The following is a 20,719-nucleotide window of genomic DNA, read 5'->3' on the forward strand; positions in this document are numbered from 1 at the left end:
TCAGGCAAATTTGCATGTGGCTTCAAAGCTTGATTTCTCAGCACTTTCACGTAGGATTACTACACATTACATATTTTGTTTGTTGCATTAGGACCTATAGAGCTTGGTTTCAATAGTAAAATCCTCCCGACAGGTTCACGACAGATTACCCAACACGAGAAACCTTCTCAAGGCTTTCATTGCACTGCTCGTAGTCAGGTATGGTGTACCGAAAACACAATCGGAATTGTAGCAGAGCTGGACATGACAACACTTTCTTTGACAAAAGATTAGGTTTCACCTGTAGCCCTGATATTTCAGCAGCAAAAAATGTCCAAAATGATAAACCCAGCTCTGCTACATGTGTAGGTATGTAAATTATAAGCCAAGATAATCAGACATTGCTTTAAAAGGGGAATTCTTATGCCACTTATATGAAAAGAGGTTCCCAGCATTTATCTCACGAACAGGGCTCTTACGTGTGCCACACCAATTATTTGTATGGGAATCCCAATCAACTATCTGAGGACAGTAGCTCGGGTTGGGGTCCGGAAATACGTGCTACATTGCAGAATGATTTAAAGGGTTTATCCACTATTTTCTTTTTACTGTTGGCTTAAAAACTAACAACCAGGTCGTTGCTACCTACCCTCCTATTGTGCCTGGGGCTGATCTCTGCTGGCAGACAGTGGTAACAGGCCGCCCCTGCCGGCGATTCAGCTACTTCCGAAGACTTCACATCAACAGAGGAGCAGCTTTTCTTCTGCTCTGCTCATGGGGCATAACTGCTGATCTCGCTCTGATTGACAGCTGGCTCACCATGAAGTGCCGGTTGTCAATCAGCATGACGTCAGCAGTCACGCCCCATCGACAAAGCAGCCCGGAAGAAGAAGAGCTGCTCTGTTCACTTTAAGCAGCTGAATCACCTGCAGGAGCGGTCAATGATCGTTCTGTGCTGGATAGAACAGACAACTACCTAGTTAGAAACTATTTGCTTGTTTGTTTTTTTATATTAAAAATGAAGTCCTGGAAAAACCCTTTAAGTGAATGATGGTACTGTGACTGGCAAATTTCACAAGATCAAAATCAATGAGCCAAGTAATTTCATCCTAAGTCAGTCTGTTACTCAGAGAAACACTGACTATATGAGCTGCTAAAAAAAATATCACAATTTATAGTGTTAAATGTGGAAATAAAATTTCCGGTAAACTATCAACATGCAGACTAGCTGCTACTGACAGTTCATATCATGACTTTACTAAAGGTACCGTCACATTAAGCGACGCTGCAGCGATAGCGACAACGATGCCGATCGCTGCAGCGTCGCTGTTTGATCGCTGGAGAGCTGTCACACAGACCGCTCTCCAGCGACCAACGATGCCAAAGTCCCTGGGTAACCAGGGTAAACATCGGGTTACTAAGCGCAGGGCCGCGCTTAGTAACCCGATGTTTACCCTGGTTACCAGCGTAAAATGTAAAAAAAAACAAACAGTACATACTCACATTCACGTCCCCCGGCGTCCGCTTCCTGCACTGACTGAGCGCCGCAATGTGAAAGTGAAAGCACAGCGGTGACGTCACCGCTGTGCTGTGCTTTCACTTTCACTTTGCGGCGCTCAGTCAGTGTGGGGAGCGGACGGCGGGGGACGCGAATGTAAGTATGTACTGTTTGTTTTTTTTACATTTTACACTGGTAACCAGGGTAAACATCGGGTTACTAAGCGCGGCCCTGCGCTTAGTACCCCGATGTTTACCCTGGTTACCATTGTAAAACATCGCTGGTATCGTTGCTTTTGCTGTCAAACACAACGATACACGGCGATCGGACGACCAAATAAAGTTCTGAACTTTATTCAGCGACCAGCGTTATCACAGCAGGATCCTGATCGCTGCTGCGTGTCAAACTAAACGATATCGCTAGCCAGGACGCTGCAACGTCACGGATCGCTAGCGATATCGTTTAGTGTGACGGTACCTTAAGTCACTGCTAGTGAACCTTAAAAGATAAGATTTGTTAAGGCTCATCAATATTCATAATTGTTGATAAGCCTTTGCAAAGTTGTGACTTTTTGTAATATACTTCATGACCCTATTTTGCCCCCTGCTCTCCCAAACACTACACTGCAGGGTTGGTTCACATTGCCAATGATCCTTTAGAAGTGGCTTCCAGCAGCTCAGAGTACAGGACATATCCAGTCCGAGCCCCTCTGTACCCCTCTGCCGTACTGACAGAAGGAAAGTCCTGTACACTTACTGCGGGAATGAAGTATATGATCTTGTTGAGCAGCAGTTGAGAGCAGCTTATAAAAGAAGCATAAACTGGCAAAGGGCAACCTCCCCGCAGCACAGTGTTTAGGAGATGAGGAAGATCAAGATTATCAATAAAAGATGAAAATGAAATTGCAACATTGAAAGGAGGAACAAGAATTTGTCTGCCAGTATAGCGTATGGTAAGCACACATGAAACTTCACCTTCAAAAGTACAGATAAGTGGAGTATGATGCCAAATATTGGGATGTGGAAGACTTCTATAATGGTGTGAAAAACACACTATTTCAAAGCATTACTTCTGCCAGTGTTACTAGGCCAGGCATTTACTAGGTCCTTGGCTGTCACGGAGCCTTGTGATTGTGTTATGACTCGCTGATAGAGCACGCGGTCATTATGGCATCTAGGGGGTTAAACTCAAGGCTTTGTAGTTATGTCTGTTCCAAGACAATGTGGCAGAAGCAGGGAGCACTGGCAGTACCCATGAGACCCCAGTGATGGGAATACCTGCTGCCCGTCATTAACGTGTCACTGCGCCAGCATCATATCCCTGTGGGTACAAGTACAGAGACCAAGGGGTAAAACATGTGGGCAATGGTCGCATTCCTTTTGACCGTATCATTACCTGGAGTTTCAGAGAGAGGAAGAGGCAAGAAGGGGTCAGGAGTTTTGTGGAGCGGAGGGCTGGGATCCTGACCCTGCACATCAACAGGTTTATCCACAGCTGAGGCCCAGAAAGAAATGAAAAAAGGGGGAGAAAAGGAATGAGAGGAGAGAAAGACAAGTCAGAAGAAAAGCTGAAGACACACACGCACTAACTGTCTGTGGCCCTTGGTAGGTTCTCCAGCCGAGTGGTATCAGGAGTTTGCCTGTATCTGTAGCAGTGTCTGTGGTCACAGCTCGAAAGATGGGTTTGTAAGTATTAAACTCCGAGTGCAGACAGATCCTAGTCCACCGGATGAATCATCTACAACGCTCCCTGACTCCTTCACCCATAATTCTGACCGCAAACAATACAAGTGCCTACATTGTTTAAAGGGAATCTGTCACCAGATTTTCACTACCCCAATTGAGAGCAGCATGATGTAGGGGCAGAGCCCCCGATTCCAAATGATTTGTCACTTACTGGGCTTCTTGCTGTTACTCTGATAAAATCACAGTTTTCTCCGGTGCAGATCTAGCAGCTCTCTGAATGCCGAGCTCTGTATAACCCCACTCACACCACTGATTGGCAGCTGTGTATACTCTGCATAGGCAGAAGGCTACAATCAGTGGTGGGCACAGGGTTATACAGAGGTCCTGCATATGGGAAACTACATTGCAGCAAGTTTTCTAGTCCTCTGTGGATAAGCTCATGCTGATAAAACAAGCATTTTATCAAACCTACAGCAAACAGTCCAGTAAGTGACACACAGCTTGAACTGGGGTCTTTGCCTCCAAATTATGCTGCTCTTACATTACGTGGCAAAAACTGGTGATAGATTTCCTTTAACCCCATTTTTTACAGGGATGTGGCCATTCTGCCATTGCTCTGGGTGAGGAGTGGAGCGGCTTATAAAAGCCACTGTGGGTGTTGCACGTTGCCTTAAATCTATCCGTTGTGCCCTCCTTGATCGCACACCGATGTCATAGCTGGTCAGTATTCTATCAGTTTATGTTGGGAAAAGATCAAGTAAAATGAAACCCTATGATTTACCAAACGTACAGTTTAGCAGTGGCAGGTTGTACACGAGGCACAGCTACGACCTTCTGGGTGAAACAGCAACAAAATAGGACAAATCTATCCTGTCAGGAGAAAGGTGACGACGCGCCCATTCATTTCTGACTATCCCCATGTGAAAACGTCTGGGAGGGTTTAGGTTAGGGTTGGTTTACAGAAGAATGTAAATGATCAATTGAGGGCACATTAGGCAAAGTGGTGGGAAATCATCCCTCAATGGTCCAACACGCGGTGATCTCCAGCACCAAAAGGAAAGTATGTAAGACGTAGCCTTCAATCATATAGGATAAAACAGTGGAAGAATGCCTAAGCATTATGGGTTTTCTTTTTTAATGTGTGAACATTCTCCCTTTTTTATCCTACATGATTAAAGCCTAAGCTGTAACTACTTTCCTTTGCTGTTGGACATAACCTTTTTTTGGACGATTGAGAGCTTTTTGACCTGAAAGCCAGACCAATGCATACTCCGTGCACCGACCACAGACCATATACCCTGGAAGTCTCCTGGGATACTTCTCTCCAGCACATAAGTGATGCGCTAAATTGACACTTTTACTTATCTGTGGGAAAATATGCCTGAACTAATACCAGTCATTAAGACACAGTTTTCTTCTAGGAAACTGACAAAAAAATCTCACTACTTTCCTATTTCCAACCATCAATCGGCTAACAGAAGAAATTTGCAATTACCTGTTCCACCAGAAAACAGAGAAGGTCCAAAAGCATCAGCCTGGGAGACAGCGGGGGGCGCGGGGAATCCGGACAGAAGATCCTCTGCGGAGCTGCTCAGTTGCTCTGGAGGTTTACCTAAGGAAAGCCATGAAAAATAGAAGAGACTGTTGGAGAACAAAAGGACACAAATTATCCGTGCATCCAATATGTCTATATCTGTCAGTCGGGGCTGGTTTTTTTCATTAGCATCTTTCTGAAACATTAAGATTCCATCACAAGCACATTCTCTGGCGAGTAGGAGGTCTCCTGAACCAAACCTACCCCTCTGACAGGTGGAGTGGAGACGCCTCATTCACATCTCAAACAGACACATATACAAAATTTAGCAAAAGAGAATTTAGTAAATGTAATTTTAGAAAAAATCATGGCAAGCATTGTATCTTACTTTCTCCCAGCTTGGCAAAATCCTTGTTGAGAAGTTCTTCAGCAGTGAGCTTAGAGAAGTTGTCGTCATCAAATGGGTTCCAGCCAGAAGGCTCTGGGGGGTTGTGGACATTCTGCTGTGAGGTCCTTGGAGATCCAGAGGGGGTTGTAGTAGCTGACCTTGGAGATGGAAAGACAAACAAAGGCCTTAAAGGTGTTGTCCATCACTTGGTCAATCCCGTGTAAGTGAAACCATGCCCTATGTAAAATAATAAGAGCATTGCAGCAATGACAGGGTTGCTTCTGCCGATGCTAGCGGGATATTATTGCGCCGTGTTTGCGCTTCGGCCTATCGGCAGCCGCTAATAGACTGCAGTGCTTACGTGGCATGATGTCAGTTGGGCGCCTGCAGACACTGTGCTGACATCGCTGGAGTGGCACCAATCCGGGAGGCGAGTATAATCTGCTTTTATTTTACATGGGGCATGGTTTCACTTAAGAAAGACTTGACCAGGTAGTGGACAACTACTTTAATAGTACACAAGGGTCCTTATAGGAATTAAACAAAATGGACTTCACTGAATCTAATTCTGACGGTGTAGCGAGCACGGTTCCGGTCATTTTCCAAAATCAGATAAAAGGTAAATGCTTGCGAAGCAAAAGCCATCAAGTTGTGTAAAGGATGTGCAGGACGTGATCCAGTGGCCACTTCAGAAGTCCATGGCCGCCAGATCAGAGCCCTGCAACCTTTCTTTTACTTGCTGGAATCCCCAATGCATCTGCAATAGCAGGTCCCAGACAACAGGGAGGCTGAAAGACAGACGGAGGTTCATAGGGCACTGGTCCGGCGGCCATGGACTATCAACATACCTGCTGGACCAGGGTCCTGCAAATCATTTTTCTCATCTCTACCTCTAACCATTACTTACACTGGGCAGTTATGGGCTCATTTATACATACTTCGACTTATTGAGGTTTGCCTCAGCCGCTGCCGCCTGGAGTAGCTGTGTAGATTTACTAGCGGGAACACCAAAGACAGCGCTGTGTGTGACATCGCTCAGAATCCTCCTGTGTCCCCCACGCTGAGTCTTCGGAGAGGATGGTGGGGTGAAGGAGCCCAGCTTAGGTCCTGCAGCAGGCTGTGTTGTTGCTGACTGCACCTTTTGAGAGGCTCTTGGCGGAGCTTGGATCTATTGTATACAAGAAACCAGTTAAAAATGATATCAGCGGTAAATTATGGTGTTCCTGGAGGACTGTGGATTCCTTATCTCATCCAGGAAGGGCCGGTTACAGAATAGTCACTCGAAATAACATGTACAATAACATAGGATATGAGTGACTGAAGCAGTCCATCGCAACGTACGTGAAGTCTTGTTTGTATGAAATCCACCCTAGCATAGTATATAAACCACCAACACAAATAGCACAAATATACCTGTTCTTGAGCAGCAGGGACTTGAACATTTGTAGGTAAAGGTTGTGGCTGGGTGGGAGCCTGCATTGGGGCCACCACTTTCTGCTGCATTGCAACCTGCTGGGCCAAGATCTGCTGCTGCTGCTGTTGTTGTATGAAATAGGCTTGAAGCATCTGCTGTTGCTGCATGGCCTGCATCTGTGGATCACAAGCAAAATGAGAATAGTTTTGTGATAACTATATCGCAGAAATGCCTTTTACTAGCATGTTGGATAGCCAATTTAAACATGCAGTGTACAAATGTAAAAAAAAGAAAAAAATGAATAATGTTTCACTACTTCACATCTACAGCTTGCATGAATTACAATGCACTGCTCAATGTCATTTAGGGTCAAATTATGACAGCTCCAACCTTAGTCTTTTCCCAGACGCTTATCTAAGTTTAAACTTAAAGGGTAATTATTATTTCCAAAAATATGTTTTATTTAACATGGGGCTTACTATGTGCTGCTGATCAGTGGGGTTCTGTGGAGTCGGAGTAGGGAGTCCGAGTTAGAGGTTTGGCTTAGCGACTCCACAGTCCTGCTGGCTACACTTGTAGTCAAACCAAATGTGTTACCAGTATGTGAGCACCTATTAAGTGACAACTTCAAATTTTGCAGCGTTAGCAACCATTACCCAGAACGGAGATTACGATTACACTTTTTATTCAGTCTGACTATATCTGTACAATTGATATATAGCCCCCTACCTCTGCTCTTGCATATGCAGTTCAAAATAATTGACTTGAAAAACACCAGTGTGTAGTTACAGTACCATCAATATGTCAAATCACTCCTACATTACTGCTGTAGGCAAGTTTGCATATGCACATGTATGCAGGACTTTGCCGGGAGAAGGTCTACAGTGCCTTGCGAAAGTATTCGGCCCCCTGGAACTTTTCAACCTTCTGCCACATATCATGCTTCAAACATAAAGATACCAAATGTAAATTTTTGGTGAAGAATCAACAACAAGTGGAACACAATTGTGAAGTTCAACGAAATTTATTGGTTATTTGAAATTTTTGTGGAAATTCAAAAACTGAAAAGTGGGGCGTGCAATATTATTCGGCCCCTTTACTTTCAGTGCAGCAAACTCACTCCAGAAGTTCATTGTGGATCTCTAAATGATCCAATGTTGTCCTAAATGCCTAATGATGATAAATATAATCCACCTGTGTATAATCAAGTCTCCGTATAAATGCACCTGCTCTGTGATAGTCTCAGGGTTCTGTTTGAAGCACAGAGAGCATAATGAAGACCAAGGAACACAACAGGCAGGTCTGTGATACTGTTGTGGAGAAGTTTAAAGCCGGATTTGGATACAAAATGATTTCCAAAACTTTAAACATCCCAAGGAGCACTGTGCAAGCGATCATATTGAAATGGAAGGAGCATCATACCACTGCAAATCTACCAAGACCCGGCCGTCCCTCTAAACTTTCATCTCAAACAAGGAGAAGACTGATCAGAGATGCAGCCAAGAGGCCCATGATCACTCTGAATGAACTGCAGAGATCTACAGCTGAGGTGGGGCAGTCTGTCCATAGGACAACAATCAGTCGTACACTGCACAAATCTGGCCTTTATTGAAGAGTGTCAAGAAGAAAGCCATTTCTCAAAGCTATCCATAAAAAGTGTTGTTTAAAGTTTGCAACAAGCCACCTGGGAGACACCCCAAACATGTGGAAGAATGTGCTCTGGTCAGATGAAACCAAAATCGAACTTTTTGGCAACAATTCCAAACGATACGTTTGGTGTAAAGGCAACACAGCTCATTACCCTGAACACACCATCCCCACTGTCAAACATGGTGGTGGCAGCATCATGGTTTGGGCCTGCTTTTCTTCAGCAGGGACAGGGAAGATGGTTAAAATTGATGGGAAGATGGATGGAGCCAAATACAGGACCATTCTTGAAGAAAACCTGTTGGATTCTGCAAAAGACCTGAGACAGGGACGGAGATTTGTCTTCCAACAAGACAATGATCCCAAACATAAAGCAAAATCTACAGTGGAATGGTTCTCAAATAAACACATCCAATATTATAGTATTAGAATGGCCAAGTCAAAGTCCAGACCTCAATCCAATTGAGAATCTGTGGAAAGAGCTGAAAACTGCTGTTCACAAACGATCTCCATCAAACCTCACTGAGCTGGAGCTGTTTGACAAGTAAAAATGGGCAAGAATTTCAGTCTCTCAATGTACAAAACTGATAGAGACATACCCCAAGCGACTTGCAGCTGTACGTGCAGCAAAAGGTGGCGCAACAAAGTATTAAGTTAAAGGGACCGAATAATATTGCACGCCCCACTTTTCAATTATTGATTTTCCACAAAAATGTAAAATAACCAATAAATTTTGTTCAACTTCACAATTGTGTTCCACTTGTTGTTGATTATTCACCAAAAATTTACATTTGGTATCTTTATGTTTGAAGCATGATATGTGGGAAAAGGTTGAAAAGTTCCAGGGAGCCGAATACTTTCGCAAAGTACTGTATATTTGCAGGCCACAATGCCCTTGGCATATACTCTGGTACATGACCATAAATACCAGACAGCTATTCAAGAGCACTTAGTGAGCGCACACACATGGGTCATTTTCTAGGGCATAAACCTCACCTGCTGAGCTTGGAGCGTCTGCTGCTGATACAATGCTGCCGCCTGTTGCTGCTGCAAAAGTTGTTGCTGCAAAAGTTGCTGTTGCTTGAGATAAAGTTGCTGCTGCTGCGGATGAGATGCTGGCTGGGGAGATGGAGTTGCAGATGGCTGCACAGGAGCTGCGGTCTGTGGAGCGGTGGTCACTGGAGTGGACGGTTGCGGAGAAGGTTGGGCCAGTTTAGAAGTTTGCTGAGGCTGAGTAACTGGTTTTGCAGGAGGCTGTACAGGAGCAGGGGCTGTGGGCTGGATAGGAGCAGCTATAGGAAAACACATGGATGAAATATGGAGAAGAGGAGGCTAAAATTATGAAAGCAGTAAGAGTATGAAAGAGCAAAGGACACTGATGGTAATATAGTTGGAAATAAAGGAAAGATTTTATATATAAACATCTGTAGGTGACCACTATGGCTATATATATATAATAATCTGTAGATTAATGGACGTACTCTACATAATTTAGCTTGGGTTTCTCAGGTGTTTGGGAGTGTCCGACTGTCACCCAAAAGCAGATGTTGATGAAAGTATGGTCAGGTATGAAGGATTTTAACATGCCCAATCCTTTTGTTCTCAGAAACCTTTGGCAGTGAGATTGCCAGTGTCATCAAGAGCCCAACATACCTGACGGGGCAGCAGCTGGCTGCACTGTAGCCCTTTTTCGTGGAGTTAGGGCCGGCTGAATCGGAAGCATTCCTGGGTTTGGTTGGGTCTGACCCGCTTTTGGTCTTTGACGAGGTGCAATGGAAGTTTCAGTAGTTGGAACAGGGTCCGTCAGCCTGCAAAACAGGGCCAGGGAAAATTCACTATACAGCTAGGCCAAACCTTCTATAAAAAAAAGAGAGTTTGTCTCATGCGGTTACATGAGTGTATGGTGGTCTGCTTAAGGCTAGGTTCCCATTGCGTTTTAGTGTGAGCGTTAATGGACAGTGTTGCACGGCGAAATTAACGCCGTGCAACGCGTCCGTTAGCGCTCACATTGCCGGCAATGTTAAAGCGCATTGCTAGCGCGTGTCATTTTCGGCACGCGCTAGCGATGTTCCGTTCTTTTGTAGCGCGCCTCGGACGCTGCTTGCCTTGTCCGCGGCGCGCCCGAGGTCTGTTCCCCGCTCTCGCAGATCGGGGATCTGCGCTAGCGGGGACGTTTAACGCGACCCCTAAAAAGACATTGCGTTAGCGCTTAGCGCTAAACAGATTGCCCTAACGCAATGGGAACCTAGCGTAAGAGTAGCTCCCACTCTAGAGGACTGTGTGCTCCCAACAAGGACCCCCAGACATTTAAAAAAAAATAATTATGCATTCTCTACTACTTTTTACAGAAGTCTTTATCTAGGAAATCAGACCATGTTTGGCCTCAACAGAACAAATGCTCTCATAAATCAAAACTTCATGGAACTTACCTGGCCTTTGGTTGGGATTTCTTAGCTGCGGCTTCTGCTGCTTTCACTGGTTCAGGTAACTTTGCAGGGATGATGGAGTCCTAAATAAGACAACAGTGCAAATCCTCAAAAATTTAACCCATCCTTCCTTCATAAAAATAAAAATCTAAAAAGAAAACATAAGGTAGAAATGGGGCTGAGGCAGCCCTGCGTCCACCTCCTACTAACACTAAACTAAAACGGATTAGCTTTCTGACAGTTGGTGGGTATGGGGAGGAGCTAACCCTTTTTTTTTTTTGCATAGTGTCAACCTCCTAGTGGCAGCAGCATACACCCATGGTTTCCTGTGTCCCCCAATGAAGCGAGAGAGAAATAAAAATATAAAAAGTGTAGTATCATGGAGTATGTGAAGAAAATCCCCAATAGAACACACCGCAAATACCCAAAGCCAACAGGCCAAGTAAAATCCCCAGGCTCGCTCCCCAACTACTTGGTAAGAATAAAGACAACCAAGGGCAGGGATAGCGAGAAGGTTCTGAGCCCCAGTGCAATCTGTGTAATCTGTGTAATACGGCCCAGGTGCGACAGCTACTCCTGCACCGCCACAGCATCGGCATTGGCACTTACATGTACATTAGGTACAGGACATTCCCTCTTCACTAGCTTATAGGCAAAATAGGATACTTGATAGATGTCAGGCCTCTTGTCTGGATCTGGCTCGAGCATGTACCCTGAGATACAAATATATGTGTTATGAAAGGTATCATTAATGGGTTACCATCTACAACTAGAGCTAGCGAGACATCCTTCATGTCATACAATATGGTTCCCTCCAGCAATACATTTACTGTATTTTTGTTTCGCTTCCATATATCAGTTGCACTGGTGAAGATAAAACCCTGTTTTATGTTTTTTTATAGGGAACCAGGTTATTCCATGTAAGGTAGGGTCAGCACCTGTACGCCCTCATTCTCAGCATTCTAGGATGCAGTATGTAGGTCAGCATAAAACAATAGTTGTTGGTACAGTATACTCCCCTACGGCAGGGTCTGGTCCGATGGGCATCACTGGTCTTGACCCAGCGCCTCTTCTCGTCTTGCTTCATGTGGATGAGGCATCCTACACCATCCACAGTGTTCCATCGCGCTCCTGCACAGGCGCTCTTCTCCGAGTACTGTAGCGTGCATGTGCCAGCGCTCTGTGGCCTTTCACCGTCCATGTGAGTTACAATACTTTGCTCTGCCCTCGGCAGGGAAGAGAGCAGCACACCTGCGCAGGAGCGCCATTGGGGCACACTGAGGAAATGACGTAGGCCACAGACAAGTGTGACAGAATGGCTCATTGTAAAGAGGTCCCGATACCAGCGTGGTCCTGTAGTAGAACACCACCACTGTAAGCAGTCATTTCATGACATTTTTTTCCTCATAAATACTCCACTATCTCCTGTGCGTGATATTATACAAAAAGTGAAAGCATTTAATAATCTCAGCAACTCGGCCAAAAAATGGAGACCACATAATGTTACAGAGCCAGGCCACCAAGCGCTGAGGGGGATAGTGCATAAAGGTCGCCAAAGCTTTATGGGTTTACATGACTGACCAGCTGCAAGAAAATCTTATATCACCAAGCACAATGCCATGCGTCAGATGGAGTGGTGTAAAGCCTCCGCCACTGGACTCTGTGAAGTGGCGAATCACTCTTTTCTATCGTGCCATCTGATGGAGGCGTTTGAGTTAGGCACATGCCAGGAAATCGTTCCCTGCTGGTCTGCATTGTGACTGCTGTAAAGTTTGGTGGAGTAGCGACAATGATATAGGGGGCTGTTTTATAGGGGTCGGCATAGGCCGCTTAGAAGGTATGTTTGAACTTGTCTTTCATTACCTTACCCATCAATATGAATTAGCTCCTAATATGCTTCCCTTTAAAAGAGTTGTCCTTCCAAACATGTTATGATATGCCACTAGGATACGCTATCATTTCTTTTTCTTAAGGATCCACAAATAGGTGGCTCCTTTATAATTTTACTGCACTGCTGAAGTCCCAGACATCCACTAGTGAGTCGTGTCATGCCTTTGTGATACACTACGCTATAAAGTCCTTTTAAATGCTGATCAATCTTCAATACAGCTAAATCTTATATATATTGAATACTAAAAAGACTACGGTAGTTATGTAGGTCCCTCCAAATCCTATACCTATGTAGATTTGCTTTTCTAGAGACAGACAAGCTATGGCACAAATGCCGGATCTGCACAAGATTGTTGACTCCTATCCATTTTTTGTACAGGCTTGCAACCAACATGGCCACTGTTACCTGTCTAAAGAGTCTGTTTCACAGGCTTGCTTATCACAAAAGAGCAGCAAAGGCTATTAAGACGGTATTCCATATTATTGTGGCCGCTTCAGTTCTGCAATTTATCTCCAATCAGAAACCTCTCTATTCTCAAGAACGGAATTGTTTTTATTTCTACAGAGTACTGCTTGTAAGCCTATATGTCTAGATTCCTATGCAAAAAGTGCGTGATTGTAAGCGCCGCTCTGAGGCTGGCCAGATCGCTGGATCCACCCAGCGTCAGTCTGCTGCACCCTACCAATGCTACAGAGGCTAAGCAGCATCAGAGAGCAGGCAGTTCGGGCCGACGCTCAGCCATGCCAACCAGCCCGAACGGTCCAGCTTCAGAAGCGTCTCCAACAAGCAGGAAGCGAGGAGGCAGTGGAGCACTGCGCTCCTGAGGACAGGAACTTGAGACAACCCCTTCAAAATCAGTGCAAGTTCCAACAAACTAACTTCTTCCCCTGAAAAGGTAGCGACAATACTCCTTCAAGAAAGCACTTATGTCCTTTTAATGCTGAAAAATGTAGATAATTAGAATAATCTTCTATAAAAACACAGTGAGGTGTGTCAGGAGCCCATGGATAACCAGGTGGAAATGTAACGTCACTGGACAATGGATTCTCGTTTTCACAATTAGATGAATAAAATTGTTGCTTTCCTCAGCTTGAGGCGAGATCATCAGACCGCTCCCTTCCTTGTAGGGTCCAATAATAATAATAACACACTGAATACCATGTTTGTGTGCTGTTAGTAATCCACCACACACTTACTGATGAGGCAGTGCATGTCATGGGAGTATCGGGAGTTGTCAGGAATGGTAAAATTCCCATCACAGATGGAGACCTGACTCTCCCCGAAGGGCAGCGTGAAGAAGCATAGCTTGTAGAGCAGACATCCCAGGGCCTGTCAGACAAGAGGAGCATTAGTTCTCATAGTACATGACAATACAAGGCTCTGAACACAGATAATCACTTACATGGGTCCATCTGCTCAGAGGAGCTCACATCCTAAAGCCGCCATACACACCAGACGGATGTCGGACAGGCGCTGAGTGCTCCGGTGTTCTCAAAGAAAGAGCAGTCACCAGACATGTCTGGCAGCCGCTTATCTCCGAGAGAAGGCGGCAATCGGCATCTCCTGCCTGATCAACATCTCTCCCGAAGATGAGATGTTCGGGGTTTCCATACACATTACATTATTGGTCAAACCAGTCAATATCAGTGGGTTCGGCCGACATTAGTCTATTGTTTACAGAGGCCTTAATGGGCCTATTCAGATTTGGACTGAAAAAAAGAAGTATCGGCTAGCAAGGTCTAAGGATTTGTCAAGTCATGACAAGGAATAGCACCTCAAGGGTGATTTCTCATAGCACCACTATATAAGCAAGTACCTGATATATCCTAACCTTACACTACATTTGTTAGCACAAATCAATGCGTGAGGTCATTATAAAGTCAATAGATGCTCTAGCGGTATGAATCATAAGACCATTTTCGGTGTTGGCAATTTAAGTCCGGAAAACAGATGTGCTCTACAGTCTCAATATAAATGACAAAAATAAAAAAAATCAATAGCAATAACATGGTGACATTAAAATAACACAAGAAAAGCTCAAACAATTAATAGTGTGTCCGAAGCACCAAAGGCAATCTCATGCTAGTGACTGATTGTGGACTGAAGGCAATAAACCCCCTGGTCGGCTGCGAGAGACAATTCCCTTAGGGTAAACTCAAATCTTGTGGATTTTCTGCACACAAATCTGCATGGATTAAGCACCAAATAAGCTAAGTGTGCAATAAGCATATACAGTACCAGCTAAGAGCAAGAAACCTCATCCACCCATTGCTGAAAATCTCTGAGCAGACATTGACCCACAGTGTGGATTTTACACTCTGCATAATGTCAACTCTGCAGAATCAGGATGGATTTCACAGCAATGGAAAAAGTGAAATATGCACCAGATCTTCAACAAAGCATGTAGTAAAACAAGTCTTTAACACATGATTCTGTTGCAGAAAAACACAATGTGTGAACTTACCCATCAGGTAGATAAATAAAAGGAATAAGGCCATGTTCAAATATTGCTGAAAATTTCTGCCACTTGTTTGGCCACAACAAAATGTGCGTGTGTTATGTGCAGATTTAATCACTGATCTGGTAACGGATTTCTCCCTATTCCACAACAAAGCACTGAATATGGTCATATTTGCAGTGAAAGTCACCAAAAGAATGGGCACGGCCGGATATTTGCACACATTCTTTCCACAGTGCGGAATTTGCAACACATGAATGGCATTGTTTATGCAATGTGTGCATGGCTTTTGGCAAGTCCCATTTACCGGTAGATACATACATGGAACTAGTTCTCAGTGGCAAAAATACTGCCAAGTGTGATTTCTCCCCCCCCCCCCATTGTGAGTACCTATAACCATATAACTTGCAGAAGTGAGTGGCTGAAGAGACGTACCCATATGTCAGCCTTGGCAGAGATGACTTTCCCACTGTAGAGGTTTACCATCTCCGGTGCCCGATAAGAAAGTGTGGTATACCTGGAATAAAAAAACCTGTTAAAAAACACCTGTTACCGGATCAACAGTGACCAGTTCTCGCTTGCACTTTATTGCCCCTGCTCCCATCAGTATTCAGGGATTTTGTTTGTTTTTTCAATCTGCTGTACAGTTGTAGAGATATGACCCTTTATCTTTTTCATCTTTGGAAAAGGGGCGTATGCAGTGCAGTCTATAGGTCACAAGAGAATACTTGCCTGTTTTATCACAGCATTTCTGCCATGAGTTCACCACTGATTTCATCATAAATAAATCAATAGAGTGACATGAACGCGTGAGGTATCAGCACTGGCTACCACTACCTCACTGACTTGATTTATGATGAGCTCAGAAAAAACACTTGCTCCTGTGATAAAACAGGCAGGAAAATGTTTTACCTCACAGAAAGCAGCAGCTGTAAGCCACGCCTATGTTGTGTGCATGATCACTTATTCTTCTTCCCTTGGCCAGGAGCTGATGTGCGATCAGACCATGTGCCTGCACAGCCATTACACAGTACACAGCAGGGGCACACTTACATGATTATCTCAGCACAGGAACATTTTCTTTAATACATCTCATTGTGGAACTTATTATTCCAAGATCTATTAATAAAAATGGACTTTGTTGGGGGGACAAACCCTTTAATTAATAAGGCTCCAATGTAATGTTTATCTATTGCAGAAATTTCTACAAGTAAGAATCCACTTCTTAGTTCTGCAAGCACATGCAAGGCTTTCTGCACGCTCCTATCAGATTAACGGAACAGTAGTAGAATTTTGTGCAATCTGCTGGGTATGAACATACTTTGTCAGTATTGCTGCATGCTAAATGGAAAAAATCGTTGGTTTGGAGATGGGTAAAAAGAGCTGCTAAAAAGAACATGACTGATTTGACTTTTGATGATGGCTCTGGCCTGCCAACGAATGTCCAATAGTATGAATTGCTATGCACAATAATATAGTGATCACATATATCCACTATTAAAGGAGCTTGGCTGAATGGGGACCTGTGCATATGTCTGATGTGGAAGCAGGGAACTTTCCCCATACACATGTCAAGCATACAGTGCAAACACATCATAAAATTAATCGCAAGGCGGGTTCCAGGCGTCCATGAAAAGCAGACCGTTCTCACATGTCCTGGTCTCCTTAGCGTAGCCATCTGCCTCCTACATACTGGTGAGGGAGATAGCGCAGGTCAGGAGACCCGATGGCTGAGCTGGGTATCACCCCGCAAGCACAACCTGTGTTCGTGGATGTGTCAAACTGGCGTATGTGCAATTGCTGCCCATACACTACTCAGATTGCAGCGCTCACTATCCCAGTACAATTCCTGTAAGGTGAGCCCCCTATGTCCCGAGACCACATTCAGCCTCCTCTTTCAGTCTCATCGATACTTACTTTTTAATTTCGTCCTCCACCACAGCAACACCTTCAGTCTGTGGATTCTGACATTTATTTATTGCACTCCCAAAGTCACATAGAACGTAGTGACCACGATCATGTAGTAGGATATTCTCCACCTGCAAACAAAGAAAAAAAGACCCCATCGCCATCAATTATACAGATATCGAGAGGATATATTGTTCATGATTCCATTTACAAACTGCAGTACAGAGCTGTGCATGCTTAGCTCGAATGCCTGCCACATCATTCACAGCATTGCTTCCTAAAGTTACAACCCGGAACCAATAGAAGTCATTGGGAACCCGAACTTCAGTGCTTTAAAATGGGTGTAAAATGGTCATAGTCTGAGCTATGGGGCTGAAAAAGGAAGAACAATGGGGGTATGAGCAGCACAATTGCCCTGCAAACAAATGTGGATCGAGAAATGACTTAAAGGGGTTCTGACACCATAGCAATCATGGAAAAATAGGAAGTAAATAGCATAAAAATTGTAACAGTGCCCTCACAGAAATGGAGGCTAGCTACTTTCAGTCCAGTTAATTTCACCCACAGAGCATGGGGCAAGGAACCCCTACATTAACAGCTTACAATTTTCACACACAGAGCATGGGGCGGAGTACCCCCTCATCAGAAGCAGCTTACAAATTTAACCCACAGAGCCAAACTTTTATATTCAGTAGTGTACAGTAGAGCTACCAGATAAAAAAAACAAAAAAAACTTATGGTTTGATTCTGGAAACAGAAAGCTGTCCACCGCAAGGCTGGCTAACGCCGGTCTCAGCCTCTTTGCCTTGAGATGCCTCTCCAATGCTGTTGCCTTAGGGTTCCGGGGGGCCCAAAGAGTTTCCCTTGAAAAATTTTTGTTCAAAGCAGGCAACCACACATGAATACTTCAGCTAGGGATAATGGAATTGCACTCCGTTTCTAGCTTTTTGTTTGTTCAAACTGGGACCATGATTAAGAGAGGACCTGGTGGAACACAAAGTGAGGGAACTGGAGGCACTCATCCAATCTAACACTTTTCAACATTTTGTGGCCTCACCATTTTGCAGCGGTATTCGGGCCCACGAAACGACGCATAATGTCTTATCGCCTGCGTGCACCAAAGGAAGGTGTTGTATTTAGGCACATAGCAGGTACAGAACGACCACATCCTCTCCCTGCGTCAGCTACAACACCTCCACAACCATGGTCACATCCACATCCCTTATTTGATGCTCTCCTCATTTTTGGAAGTTGATTTTCTAAACACTAGTCACAACTAGATGGTGGAAGAGTACATTTATTTATTTGCAACAGTACTAAAAAAAAAAAACACAGCGGTCCTGAAAAATGATTTCTTTGGCCTAGAAATGGCAACTAGACGGCTGATGCGGTACATTGATTTGCAAAACTATTAGAAAAATACATGGCAGTCCTGAAAAATGATTTCTTTGGCCTACTAATGGCAATGAAATGGCTGATATCAATAAATTATTTCTCAGACTACTATAAAAAACACAGGAGCTTAAATTAACAGTACTCCCACAAGCGGTGGGGGGGGGGGGGCAGAGTACACAGTGGCTTAAAAGGACAGTACTCCCACAGATATGGGTACAGAGTACACACAGCAGCTTTTAGCACAGTACTATCACAGATATGGGTTGCAGAATACATACAGCATTTTTCTTGTAGAGTGTGCACTGCAGTCACTATCTGTCCCTCACTCCAGCTGCATCCTATCCCTACACTAATGAAAGAATAATGGAGGTGGCACTCATAATCAGGCCTTTATAGTGGCCGGTTCACATACTGCGCAGGCCAATCACAGCCATGCTAATACTTGGCATGGCTGAGATGGCTCTGTAAGTGCTCACAGTCTAAAAGCTGCACTGCACTGCAGCCTTTCAACAAGCTTTATTAGACTAGTGAACCCGAACAGGAAACGAGACATGCAGTAAAGTCCGTGTTCAGGGTCTGGCACAAACCCCAAACTTTCTAGTTCGGGTTCGCTCATTTCTATATAGGAGGAAAGCATATACTGAATGAACATATGCATCCAAGTATTCTCTGTGTACAATACTTGATGAGTGTCAGCCCATTTTCTCTGCCTCCTTCTGGTGATATGTTTCTCCCCGACTGCTCTTAGAATTGGAATTTGGGAATGTGGGAGGAAACCGGAGTACCCGGAGGAAACCCACGCAAACACGGGGAGAACATACAAACTCATTGCAGATGTTGTCCTTGGTGGGATTTGAACCCAGCGCTGCAAGGCTGCAGTGCTATCCACTGAGCTACCATGCTGCCCATTATTTTCATTACTTTACGCAACTTCAGTATGTCTTCACTGCCTCCTGCTGGTGATAGTTTTCTCCCAGGCAGATCTTAGAATTGAAAAAGCTGCATCTCATGGAAGTACACTAGAGATTCTAAATGACAGACTAGCAGTATAATTTAGGGGAGATTTATTAGTGCAGCTAACCATTGTATGGACTCGCTATATTACCAGAAAAATTATATGTTTAGTTGCATGAGAGGACCAACCGAAGGACAGGGTGGATCTAGATGGCGAGGCGAGAAGTATGAAAGCAGCCAGGAGAGATCAGACAGGTGATGATTTCATCCTGCAGTTCACAGGAAATCAGAGACTGACTTCCTATCTGCATAGGAGAGTAAATACCAGACTGGTGGTCAGAGTTGAGAGAACATTACACAGATGCACATAATGAAAGTAAGAAAATGTATGGAAACAACTGATCTAGAATAAAACTAAATTAAGCTACTAAAATGCTGCATTATACATGAAAATAAAATGACCTGAAATACTATTTTAAACTGAGAAGTGGTTGCTACAAACATAACCCCAAAGAAGGTTGTTATTGAAGGAGTGGGTGTGTTCAGCATCTAGACAGCAACATAAATCCAAGAGTTTAATATTGCATTATGTATTTTCACTCTTATGGTGACCATAATTCAAGGTTGCTCAAGTTCGCCAGCACCTGAGGTTTGGGTTTCTCCACATTAGGTAGCAGAGGTTTTCATAGTGTTGCCAGTTTATTAAAAAGTAAAAAAAAAGTAACAGAACAAATGCTTTGTAACACTTAGGACAAGCTTTGCATACACACACACAAAAAAACAAGTATGCACTCTATATAATGAAATTCAACTATTCCTTCATTAGGACACGGAAACAATTGCAAGACCAGACGGTGCCACAAGCAGAAGCTTGGGTTATGGGCCTGTTTAAGTAGTTACATCGGTAGAGCCCAGTTGAAACCATTGTGTGGGATAACAAGAAGCAGCTTTGAATGAGCAGAAATGATGACTATTCAAAGACCTAACAAGCTGAGGTTTTAGAACTAGGATAATAGCAGATGATTCTGCGATGTGGAGGACAGGATTTCATTGGAAAAGGATGATGAAGGTGGTTCAGGAAGTGCTTCTGTGACTCATCCTATGAGGCGACTCTGGAGAGTAGCTGATGTCATCAGAAAGGGTCTCCAGGAAAGATGCTCACACAGAAGTGGTCACTTTCTCAGAGACGTTCACATCGTGGCTAGTAAATTATGCTGCCATAATTTCGGGGAACGATGTGCTACTGATAATTATGGTTTTTATGCCCTCTAAAAAGGCATTGCATCCAACAAGTTTACTTGGGCAGATAGTCAAGAGCCCTGCAAACGCTTGTTCTCTGGTTATTGGGTTGTCCAAGTGGGCCAATGACTGACATTTGCACACAGATTATAACTGATTGATGGTGAAGTCAGCAGGGAAAGGGGATCCTTCTAAGGCCGGCCTCACACTAGCGAGTTTTACGGACATATGAGCGCATAAACTACATCCGTAAAATACGTATTACACACGGCCCAATGAATCTCTATGGCCCAGCTCCTATCT

At 44.1% G+C, this 20,719-nt stretch overlaps 1 protein-coding gene across 18 annotated transcripts in view; it reads right to left on the reverse strand.

Moving 5' to 3' along the window:
* The window catches only part of AAK1 (AP2 associated kinase 1), a 130,878-nt gene that overhangs the window by 41,752 nt on the left and 68,407 nt on the right, over positions 1–20,719 (reverse strand). For 9 of the 18 annotated variants that reach the window (XM_077263061.1, XM_077263057.1, XM_077263058.1 and 6 more), the window contains exons 5-16: positions 16,838–16,959; positions 15,356–15,437; positions 13,659–13,791; positions 11,181–11,284; positions 10,575–10,654; positions 9,799–9,953; positions 9,142–9,437; positions 6,498–6,674; positions 6,023–6,252; positions 5,085–5,242; positions 4,658–4,774; positions 2,873–2,971 (exon numbers count right to left, since the gene is read on the reverse strand). In XM_077263061.1, the coding sequence (XP_077119176.1) occupies positions 2,873–2,971; positions 4,658–4,774; positions 5,085–5,242; positions 6,023–6,252; positions 6,498–6,674; positions 9,142–9,437; positions 9,799–9,953; positions 10,575–10,654; positions 11,181–11,284; positions 13,659–13,791; positions 15,356–15,437; positions 16,838–16,959 (1,753 nt within the window). The remainder of the gene's footprint in view (positions 1–2,872; positions 2,972–4,657; positions 4,775–5,084; positions 5,243–6,022; positions 6,253–6,497; positions 6,675–9,141; positions 9,438–9,798; positions 9,954–10,574; positions 10,655–11,180; positions 11,285–13,658; positions 13,792–15,355; positions 15,438–16,837; positions 16,960–20,719) is intronic. The other 9 variants (XM_077263055.1, XM_077263062.1, XM_077263065.1 and 6 more) reach the window with 1 other exon arrangement.

This window comes from Ranitomeya variabilis, chromosome 5, assembly GCF_051348905.1.
Source record: "Ranitomeya variabilis isolate aRanVar5 chromosome 5, aRanVar5.hap1, whole genome shotgun sequence".
NCBI lineage: Eukaryota > Metazoa > Chordata > Amphibia > Anura > Dendrobatidae > Ranitomeya > Ranitomeya variabilis.